At 52.7% G+C, this 11,627-nt stretch overlaps 1 protein-coding gene across 9 annotated transcripts in view; it reads right to left on the reverse strand.

Moving 5' to 3' along the window:
• SGSM1 (small G protein signaling modulator 1) overlaps positions 1–9,547 on the reverse strand; it is a 96,156-nt gene extending 86,609 nt beyond the window's left edge. For 6 of the 9 annotated variants that reach the window (XR_015242389.1, XR_015242390.1, XM_086682210.1 and 3 more), the window contains exons 1-2: positions 9,389–9,545; positions 9,248–9,291 (exon numbers count right to left, since the gene is read on the reverse strand). Coding sequence is in view for 6 of the 9 variants with exons in the window: in XM_086682210.1 (XP_086538336.1) it covers positions 9,248–9,291; positions 9,389–9,407 (63 nt within the window). In the remaining 3 variants the exon portion in view is untranslated. Of the gene's footprint in view, positions 1–6,689; positions 6,758–9,247; positions 9,367–9,388 lie in introns of those variants that run through there. The other 3 variants (XM_086682209.1, XM_086682212.1, XM_086682211.1) reach the window with 3 other exon arrangements.
• Positions 9,548–11,627: the final 2,080 nt, after the last annotated feature.

The following is an 11,627-nucleotide window of genomic DNA, read 5'->3' on the forward strand; positions in this document are numbered from 1 at the left end:
CGTGCAAGTGGGGGAGAGGGGTGGGCAGGGGTGAGAGAGGAGGAGAGAGAGAGAGAATTGTAAGCAGCCTCCATGCTCAGTGTGGAGCCCAATGCAGGGCTCGATCTCACGACTGTGAGATCATGACCTGAGCTGAAATTAGGAGTTGGACACTTAACCGACTGAGCCACCCAGGTGCCCCTCAACTCTCAAAGGGTAAGCCAAACACAGAGCCTGGTCCCTTCACAAATACTGGTGAATCTTCGGCAGCGATAGCACAATGTGGTGCCGTGTTGGTACGTGACCCCCCCTGCCATCCCATACGTGAGGCAACGGAAGCCAGAAAGGTTCGTGAATCTGCCAAATGGCAGGGCTGGAACTTGAACTCAAGGCTGTCCAGCTGCAAAGCCGGGACCTTTCCCCAACTCCACATTCTCAGAGTAGCTCATAACCATATGCAGGTCATTGGCTTTGACTCCAGGGTAATGCAGAGCAGGGTTCTAGAGCCAGAACCCCAAGCCGTACCACTGACAATGTCCGTGACCTTTGGCAAGGCATTTGCCATCTGTGTGTATCGATTTCATTAGCTATAAGGGACAGTGTTTTTAAAAATTTTTTTTTCTTTTTTTTCAACGTTTTTATTTATTTATGGGACAGACAGAGACAGAGCATGAACGGGGGAGGGGCAGAGAGAGAGGGAGACACAGAATCGGAAACAGGCTCCAGGCTCTGAGCCATCCGCCCAGAGCCTGACGCGGGGCTCGAACTCAAGGACCGCGAGATCGTGACCTGGCTGAAGTCGGACGCTTAACCGACTGCACCACCCAGGCGCCCCAAGGGACAGTGTTTTATCCGTGTCGTGGCAAGGGGACAATTAAACGAGCTCATCTGTATGAAGTGCTCAGTAAGTGCTGTTTAAAAAGTAAAAGACTCTTTATCTTCAAGAAAGCCTTCAGTTGAGCCCTTGTTTTTCCTGAGTGGAATGGACACTCCAAAATAGTCTTAGCAGCTACTGAGTTTTAATGGGTCTGAAGTACGGGCTTGGCAAATGTGGAGCTGAGAAAACTTGGAAGACTCGGCTCTCAGAGAGTGATGCTGGCCAAATCTGATGGCTTGAGGTTCTTAGAACCCTAGAGCTGTCCACCCTCATTCACGTAGAAAGCAGAATGACACAGGGAGGAGGGGCGTGGTCAGGGGCAGAACTGGGACAAGGTCTCTGGGGTCCTCAGTTCCCATCCTGGGACCTGCGGCCAGGAACCGCAGGCCCACTGGGGTGACAAAAATGTCCTTTTCTACCTGCCAAATGGCAACAAACGCTACCGCCATTTCCTGGAGCCCCTCATGCGGTGACCTCAGGGGAGACGCAGCCACACTGCACAGGAGACATCACCCACACGGAAAGCCAGGGCCCCTCCTGCCACTCTCTTCTCATCGAACCAAGGTGCTGAAGCCCAAGCGCTGCACTGGCAAAAGCTCCCGGAAGCCGCACTGCCAGAGACCTGAGAAAAGCATCAAAACGCAGTGCGCACGGATGTGGCTGCATTATTCACGAGGAGCATTTCTGCCGTCTTAAGCCTGAAAACACGACACACGTGAACTGATCTGAGTCAACCCTAGAACCATCAGAGAGCCCCAAAATATCTGCACCCAGTATTCCTGCATTCAACTGGCAAGCATTTTTGGAACCCCTACTTGGCCAGGCCAGTGGGGAAGTGGGAAGAGTGGGGGGCTGTGCTTTCTAGCCCAAGAATTGAAAGCTCAGAAAACAAGTTTCCTCTCTTGCCTTGGTGTCCCCCACAGTTTTTGCCGGTCCTGCAGCCTGAGCAGTCCACAACATGGATGAGTCCATGTTTCTTCCCTTGTGCCAAGTCCTCCCATGGCTCCCATCTCACTTCTGAGGGTCACGAGACCCTGTGACCTCGTCTCTCCTCCTCCTCCATTCTTGTTCACTCCCCTCCAGGCTCCTTAGCCTCTTCCCTACTCTCTGTTCCCCACTCAGGGCCTTTGCACATGCTGTTCCCTCTGTTAGGAACACCCTTCTTATAGATGTCAGTACGGTCCCCTCCTTCCCTTTAGGTCTCAGTCCAAATGTCACCCAACCCTGACCACCACCTCTGGAGAGCCCTTCTCACACCTCTCCACCCACTTTCCAGCTTTATTTTCCTTACAGCACTTGGGACTTCTAATAGCAGACACTGCCTTTTTTTAAAAATAAATTGAAGGTTTGTGGCAATCCTGCATCGAGCAAGTCTATATCAGCACATTTTCCCAACAGCAATTGCTCACTTTGTGTCCCTGGGTCACATTTTGGTAATTCTCACAATATTTCAAACCTTTTCATTATTATTATATTTGTTGCGGTGATCTGTGATCAATGATTATGACTCACTGAAAACTCAGATGATGGTTAGCGTTTTTAACAGTAAGGTGTTTTTTAGGGAAGCTTCCACTTCTCACTCCCTTTTAAAAAACTTATATAATAGGAGTGCCTGGGTGGCTCAATCGGTTAAGCATCTGACTCTTGATTTTGGCTCAGGTTATGATCTCATGGCTTGTAAGTTCAAGCCCCACGTCGGGCTCTGCACTGACAGCGCTGAGCCTGCTTGGGATTCTCACTCTCTCTCTCTCTCTCTCTCTCTCTCTTTCTCAGCCCTTCCCCTACTCATGCTGTCTCTCTCAAAATTAATAAGTAAACTTAAAAAAATTATGAAAAAACTTGAAAAATTTACACATCATATACAATAAAATAAAAATAAAGTTAATATAATTATACGACATAACATAGTAGTAAAATTTTTTTTTAATGTTTATTTTTGAGAGAGAGAGACACAGAATCTGAAACAGGTGCCAGGCTCTGAGCTGTCAGCACAGAACCTGATGTGGGGCTCGAACCCACCAACTGTGAGATCATGACCCGAGCCCAAGTCGGACGCTTAACCAACTGAGCCAACCAGGTGCCCCTTAAGACACATACATTGTTTTTTAGACATAATGCTACAGCATAGTGTAAACATAACTTTTTAAAAAAGTGTTTATTTACTTATTTTGAAAGAAACAGAGAGAGAGAGGGAAAGCATAAGGGAGGGGCAGAGAGACAGAATCCCAAGTAGGCTCCACACCATCAGCGCAGAGCCTAACCACAGGCTCGATCCCATGAACCACAAGATTATGGCCTGAGCCGAAATCAAGAGTCGTATGCTCAACCAACTGAACCACCCAGGCGCCCCTAAACATAACTTTTATATGCACTGGAAAACCAAAAAATTCCTTTTGACTTGATTTATCACAATATTTGCTCTCTTGCAGTGGCCTGGAACCAAACCTGCAATGTCTCCGAGATGTGCCTGCGTATATTTAAAATAGGTTTATCTATCTGTCCCCCAGCTACATTCTATGCTTGAGAGCATGTGAACAGGGATGCTGCTTTGTTCCTTCTTTACAGTTCCTAAGCTATACCTGGTACATAGTAGATGTTCAGTAAATATCTGTGGAAGAAAGGAAGGAAGGAACAGAGGGAGGGAGATAGAGAGGGAGTAGAGAAGAAGGTAGGAAGGAAGGAAAGGAAGAAGTTTTCTTCTAAGAAATGGCAGAAAGGGTCAATCCTGGCTCCTACTATCAGCTGAAACTTTCTGAAGTTCAAGTCTAAGCAAGACCCTCCTTGCTCTGAAGTCTTCCATAGCTCCCCACTACCTGACAGAGCAAAGGCTGCAGCCTGGCATTCACAGCCCCAAAGTAAGCTGTAACTAATGACTTTCCTGCCTCATCTATCTGCCCCCACCCCCACACCTGACCCCAAGCCATGTTTCCAGGGTCTCTGATGAACCTCCATGAGGCCACTCTTCAGAGCCTGAGAAAGCAGGATTTGAATCCTAGCTTCTCCACGGACAGGCTGTGTGACCTTACGTGAGCTGCTTAACATCTCTGTGCCTCCAGCTCCTCCTCTATCAAGTGGAGGAAATAATTACCCTCCCTCTCAGGGCTGTCATGAAGAGCAAAAGAAGGAATACTTGGCATGCACTCAGCACAGTGCCTAGCACAGAGGTTTCTTAACCTCCACAGCAGTGCCATTCTGGCCTGCACACTTCTCTGTGGTGGGGGCTGTCCTCGGCATTGCAGGAAGTTGAACAGCATCCCTGGACTCTACCCACTCAATGCCAGCAGCACTCTCATTTCTCACCATTAGAAATATAACGTCCCCCTGAAGTAGGGCTGCCAGATTTAGCAATGCATACTGACACTCCAAAAGTACTTGCTGTTTATCTAGAATTTGAATTTAACTGTGTGACCTCTATGTTACCTGGCAACCCTACCCGGGGGGCAACATTGCCACCCCTCATTCATGAAGTGCCACTGGGTTAGACTGGAAGCACCATGGGGTTGACTCTCTTTCCTCCTATCTTCTTAGGAGGTAGAAACACTGGTTGACTCTCTTTCCTCCTGTCTTCTTAGCATGGGATGCCCTCCTCCCCCCATCCCATCACCCCACACCCCGGGGCTGGGAGGTGCATCTCCCTAAACACACCCAGCTCAGTGGCAGTGACAAAGGCTCCAGTTTGCAGAGGTACACGTGGCCTGCCCTCTAGCACTCCCCTCATCCCCACTCCCCCTCCAGGGGGTCGGCCCTCAAGCACCTGCCTTCCTTCCAATTAAGAGGCCTGCCAGGCCCAGCTCAAGGCAAGAAAACAAGGAGGTTAGACACTTGGCTTCCCTGATCAATTTGTGTCATGGGCAGGCTCCTTTAATGGCAGTCGTCATGGCAACGAGAAGCCAGTCCCTGCTGCTCTGGGAACCAAAACAAAATTAAGGGGTGGAGGCGGGGAGAGGAAAGGAGGGGAGGGCAAAGCGGGCCTGGCAGGAGCCAGGATGAGAGCGGGCTGGATCTCAACTGGAAGAAATCATGCTGAGGCCACCCTGTCCCCAGCTTTCCCTGGGCGACACTGGGGAGACAGACAAGATTAGATACCTGCTCAGAAGCAGCTCAGGCTAACATGGTGGCTGTTTGCCCATGGCTCATTCTGATAGGTGAGTAATTTTCCTCCTCATGGATAAACCCCCCATACCCTCGTGAAGGGAAAGACAGATGCTTGCCTGAGACTGCGCAATTTACAAGCAATCAATTTTAGCTCCACCCTCTCCTTGCGCATAGCTCATGTCCTCCCCACTCCTTTCCTCGTGCTTTTAGGACGGGACCACATGCTCTGCCCCTCTGCCTTTGCCACCATTCTCCTTTTCTCTGTACTCCAGCCACTTCCGAGCCCTCTGTCTTCCTCAAGTTCATCGTGGTCCCTCCAGCCACAAAGTCCTTGTAGACGCAGCTCCCTCGGCCAGGAACAGTGTTCCTCTCTTTCCACCTCCTCCCTTTACCTAAAAGGGTTTATAGGTGCTTCACATATCTTCTCAAACATCACTACCTCCAGGAAACCCTCCTGGGCCACCTACATGAGGTTACTTCACCCTGTTACACATTCTTGTGGGGCCAAGTGGCTCTCCTTCACACTGTGGTGCAAAGCCTGTAATGATCCTTTTAATCACACTCAGAAGGTCTATCAGGGTGTGTCTACCATACTGGGATGTCAGCCTCAAGGGGGCAGGACTATCTTGTTCACTGCTGTGTCCGCAGAGCCCAGCCTGGTGTCTGGCACACAGATGCCCCTCAGTAAATACACGCACCAGAATTTGAACCACCAGAATTTCGAACCTCACCCAGAGCTCCTTCTTCACCTGTTTCACGGTGCCAGGTCATACTGGCTCCCCAGATCAGCACTGGACAGAGCTTCCAGCCCCACAGCCTCTGCTGACCTTTGTGTCTTCAGTGGCTTATCCCAAGCTTGCACACCTTGCCTAAAGAAACTCATTGTTGGGGTGCCTGCGGGCCTCAGTCAGTTGAGCATCTGGCTTCGGCTCAGGTCATGATCTCACAGTTTCTGGGTTTGAGCCCTGCATCGGGCTCTGTGCTGACAGCTTAGAGCCTGGAGCCTGCTTCGAATTCTGGGTCTCCCTCTCTCTCTGCTCCTCCCCCACTCATGTTCTGTCTCTCTTTCTCCTTCAAAAATAAAGAAAAACATTAAAAAAATGTTTTTAAATAGAAAAAATAAAAAGCAACGGACTGTTAAGCCAACGGTTCCAGAAAGAAGGGTGGGAGGTGTCTCTGGGCAAGGCTGTGACGGGCAGGGATGTGGCTCCTCTGAACCCAGAAAATGGGGAGAAGGAAGAGTTGACTTGACTCCTGGATTTCTAGGCAAAGAGCTTCCCTATGCCACTCCACTGGAGCCTGGCTCTCTGATACTGGGGGGAGATGCTCCCCAAAGAGGTGGGCAGAGAAAGGGAAAGAGAGAGGAAGTCGGCTTTGGTGGGACAGGGGCTTGTCGCCATGCCTCAGGGGGCACCCGTGCTGAACAAAGGGCTCACAAACAGAAGACCTGAACTTGTCCTTTACTGGTTCTGTGCCCTTGGGACATCATTTATTCTCTCTGGGCCAGTTTTCACATCCGTGCGATGGAAATCATGGCACCACACGTGCTGACATTGCAGTGCTGCATAGACTTGGATGGACACGGTTGGGTTATGACAGGCAAAAGCCTGGCTCTGATGTCAGACAGACCTGGGGGTGAAGTCCCTGGCTCCGCACCCTGTCGGCTGTGTGCTCTTGAGCAACTCACGCCTCCCCTCCAAGCTCGGGTTCTCTGTAAAGTGGGGACAATCGCACTCACCTCAGAAAGTTACCTGTACACACAGGGTACGGCACAGAGTAGCCCCCAGGAAATGGAAGTTCTGATTCCTGAAACGATGTGCCCCAAGAAATACAGAATTCAGAATCAGCCACCAACTCACTACTGTAGGCCGTGCCTTCTGACTGCAGATCCGGAGTCAATGGGCGCTAGAGGCCCTTTGCCCAAATTTGCAAGGTTCTGTCCCTGCCCCACTGGGGCACCAAGGGGGATGTCCCTCTGATCAGGCGATGGCCTTGGCCTCATGTCAGGAAGAAAGCTCATTCCATGCCCCAAACTCGGCTGCTCCCAGGAGAGAGGATGCAGGCCCACACCTCTGGTCACCAGGGGCAAAGTATACCCACCCACCCCCCACCCCCCCACCCCCCCACCCCGCGGCCAATAATCCAAACTAGACTGACATGGGTGGGACCTCCAAGGACGCTCCTTCTCCACATGTGGAAACGGAGTCCTCGAGAGGGGAAAGGACTTGTCCAGGGCATCGAGGGAGCTGCTGGCAGAGCTGGGACCAGGGTCCCAGCTGGAGCCCTGCCCAGAGGCAGATGCCTTGTTCACACATTCTTCTGCCTGTGGCCCCCACTCCCAGTTGAACAGCCAACCATTTCCTTGAAAACGCAGCCATTCCAGTTGCAAACATCTGCAGAGCACATATGACAGCTAGGTTTGGTTAAACAATGAACAAAGAGTCTGCAGGTTTTTAACCTGAAGGCTTCTGGGGGAGGTGCTAGAGACAGCCTCCCCTAACACAGTCATCAGAATACTGTAGGTCTGTATGTTTTGTTGGAAGGTGGTCTATCCACACAGAGCTTTCTTCAGGTCCCCACAGGGCCTCTAAGAGGGCTAAACTAAAAACATCTGGGCCTTTCTGAGGAATTCCACACATCCCACCTTATTCAGAAATGCTAGAATGAGGGGTGCCTGGGTGGCTCAGTCGCTTAAGTGTCCGACTTTGGCTCAGGTCATGATCTCACGGTCTGTGAGTTCCAGCCTCGCGTTGGGCTCTGTGCTGACGTCTCAGAGCCTAGAGCCTGCTTCAGATTCTATGTCTCCCTCTCTCTCTGACCCTCACCCATTCATGCTCTGTCTCTCTCTGTCTCAAAAATAAATAAACATTAAAAAATTAAGAAAAAAAAAAAAGAAATGCTAGAATGTACAGTCAGCCCTAGAGCTGATTCTTCCAACAACGCGGGACATGCCACACCTAGAGACCTATACGCAGACATATGCCCGAGCTTTCTGAGCAGGGAGGGGCAGCAACAGGTCCAGGCTTCAAGCCTGTCCTTTGGCGGCTGTCTGCCACCAGGCGGGGAGGGGCTTCTTGGTGCTCAGTGCTGACACCAGATGCGGACACCCTCAACACACATACACGGGCACAGATATGAGGCCAGCCCCCAAGGTCTGAGGGCATTTGTGGTCTCAGGCTGAGGACTCAAGATACAGGGGTGAGGCAGCTCAGCAGTGACGGGGTCCCAGGATGGGAAGTGACATAAGGAAGGCAATAGACACACATACAATCACACATACACGGTCACGGCCTCACCCGTGTACACAGAGACTCATGCATCACACAGATACACCTCATACGCACAAAAACACATAAACACACAGACCCATGTACACGCAGTAAGAAGATATACTTGGATATCTCCAGACCGATGCACAGACATGCTCAGAGGCACACACTCACAGCCACATGTCCTCGCCCACATAGGCGTGTGCATGCTTTACACACACACGCACACACACAGTCCAAGCATCTAAACGCTCCCCGGGAACCAACCACTATGCATTCTCCCCTCTGCGGGCAGTCCAGGGCTACAAACTAAAGGCTGGACTGGGTTCCCAGTTGGCCCCAAGGAGAGGGAAGGGGCAGAGGGACAGTTGAACCTTGCTTGCTTCTCACTCTAATGCATGTGGGGGTGGGGTAGGGGGGTAAGGGAAACCCACCTGCCAAAACAGCAGGGGACAAGCCCACAAATGGAGTCACCCACTTGCCAGGGGCTTTCAGGGATGGGGGGCGGGGGGAGTCCCTTGGCTCCTGGGGGTGGCTCCAAACACTGAGAATTTACGGGAAAGGGGAGATCTGGGATGAGGGGCATTTTTCCACAGTGAACCTTTTCCCCTTTTCCCCTTCCGAAGTCTGGTCTTCCTTCTGCAGCTCCACTCAGCCCCCCACCACCCAATACCCCCAGTCAGCACCCCCAGGCGCTTGCCTCACCTTCCTGAGATCCAACCACCGTCTCCTCCACAAGAGGAGGTCCTACCCAGACATATCCAGGGGTGCCTCACACCCGGGGGGCCCTCCCGCTGCACCCGCCCCTGCACACAGCATAAAAACATCCAGAGTCCCCCTATACTCCAACCCCCAAACTCACCCGCCTCCAGTTCCGCGGGAGGTAAATACCCAGCCAGGTGAGCCCCAAACCGGAAATGGCCGTCCCCACCGCCACCACCAGCCACCTCTCCGGAGACCCTTCCCCGGGGGCTTGAAAGCCCCCTCCCCCAGGATCGCGCCCCCCGCCCCCGCCTCTGGCACCCACCTCCTTCTTGACGGTGCGCAGCAGCCTCTGTCGAGTGTCCGCCTCTGTGGGACCAGACGGGGGGGCAGCCAGTCAGCCGAGCGCTGGGGGCGGGGGCCCGGGGTTGCCCTCCCGCCGCCCCCGCGCCCTGCGCCCGCTTACCCACGGCGCCGGAGGCCATGGCCGCGCGCGCTGCGTTCCCAGCCCAGGGGGCGGCGGTGCCCGCTCTCCGGCTCCGCAGCTGCAGCCGCGGGGGGGCGGGACCGAGCGCCCGGTGACGTCAGGCCCCGCCGCGCAGCCGCCCCGCGCAGCCGCCCCGCCCCGCCGGCGAGCCGGCGAGGAGGAGGAGCCGCCGCCGCCGCGGCGGCTCAGCCTGGCTCCTGGCGGGAAGGTCCTCGGGGCGACGCACGCTCCGGGCCCCTACCACCAGCAGCCCCGCCTCCACGGGAAGCCCCGCCTCCCACGCCCGGCGCCCAGGTCCCACTCCCCCTCTAGTGGGCAGGGCGGAAATGCATCATTCGTTCCCAGATGCGCTCCTTGCCAGGCTGCAGGGAAGTGGCCTGAGGCGGTGGGGCCTGTTATTGACACGCTGCAAGCCTCAGGGTTCTCATCTTTAAAATGGATGTAATAGGGGCGCCTGGGTGGCTCAGTCCGGTGAGTGAGTGTCGGACTTCGGCTCAGGTCATGATCTCATGGTTGTGGGTTCGAGCCCCGCGTTGATCTGTGTGCTGACTGCTCAGAGCCTGGAACCTGTTTCCGATTGTCTCCCTCTGTCTCTGCCCCGACTCCGCTTGTGCTCTGTCTCTAAAATAAATAAACATTAAAATATATGTATATGTATAAAATGGATGTAATAGGACCACCTCATCGGAACGATACTGGACGTAAAAGAGATAGTGAATGTAAAGCACTTAACAGAGACCTAGGAAAAAAGACCAGCAACCATAAAAGCTGCCATTATTATTATTATTAATATTAGTATTAGTATTAGTATTGAGTCTTCCAAGATACAGTGGCTCTCCACCCAGATTGGCCAGGCCTTACGTGACTCCCTCCCCCACACGCAGGTCACTGGGAGAGTGGCAGAGTGGGATCCTTCCAGGACCCCAATAGGGCACTTGTCAGCCAGGATCTCCAACACTCTTTGGGACCAACGCTTATTCCACCAAGTTCCTGACCGCGTCCACCCAGACTGCAACACGGGTTTACAAACGTTTATCGAGCACCTACCACAAGCCAGGTTACTGTACTGAGGATACGGAAGTGAGCAAGATGGGCAAAAGCCTGCCCTCACAGGGCATAGGACGTAGACAGAAAAATAAATAAGCAGATGATGTAGTAGATTGGAAGTTTCTGGAGAAAAATGAAGTAGGCAAAGGAGACAGGTGGGGTTTGTATCTTTGAAGTAGGGTGCTTGAGGGAGGTCCCATGAGGAGATGCCATTTGAGCAAAGAAGAGAAGAGTAGATTGGGGGATTTCTGGAGGAAGAGCATTCCAGGCAAAGGGAAGGGCAAGTGCAAAGGCCCTGAGGTAGGAGTGTGCCACTGGGTATGACAAATAGCTAGGAGGCCAGTGGGGCTGGAGTGGCATGAACAAGAAGGGTTGGCAGTCTTCCAAGGTCCTGTTAAGGCCTTGAAGTCCACTTAAAGGACTCGCATCTTGCCCTCAAGAGCCCCCAGGTTTCAGCCCTCCTGTCACAGGTCAGAGCACACCCTCTTGCTGAGGGGTTCAGAGTCCCCTTTTCTCCATTTGTCAGTGCCATAAGCCAGAGAAGATGATTTTGACTAGCTTAGGGAAAAGAAAATAAGCTGGAAGGTAATGGGCATTCCCAGAGTCCAAGGGGGGCCTGGAGGACTGGGTTGAAAGCAAGGTAGCTCCAGAAAGAGAGACCCTTGGGAACAGTCGCCTGGCAAGGACAGAGTGGTTAGGGTGCCACCACTCAGGTGGAAGGAGCTCCAGCTGTTGGAGGTTCCCGTTCCAAGGAGGGAGCATCCTATTGGCCTGGCCTGAGACCTACGCCTGCTTCTTGCTGGGCAAGGGGAGTCTCAAGCACAACCCACCGCCCCAGAATCTCCAGTGAGAGTCCCCGGGGGGCCCAGAGTTGTGAAATGGTTGCTTGGTAGCCAACCCCCCCCCCCATTATATTAGAACCATATATTGAGGACCTACTGTGTGCCAGCCACTGCATTAAGGGCTTTAGGGTTTGGGTTGCCTGCTTGAAACACAACACGGACATGAGCCCAAGCTTCACTTTTGGCTTCTTAATATTATCTTCTTCAATATATTACATTGTGAAAGGTGAAATGAAATGGTCACTTATCTCAACAGGTTTTCAAATGGAGCCAGAGGCCAGTAAGGAGATGGGCCTTATGTACATCCTCACCGGTAGGAGAACCACAAA

The sequence above is a fragment of the Puma concolor genome, chromosome D3 (genome assembly GCF_028749965.1).
Source record: "Puma concolor isolate L17-30 chromosome D3, mPumCon1.1.hap2, whole genome shotgun sequence".
Classification (NCBI taxonomy): domain Eukaryota; kingdom Metazoa; phylum Chordata; class Mammalia; order Carnivora; family Felidae; genus Puma; species Puma concolor.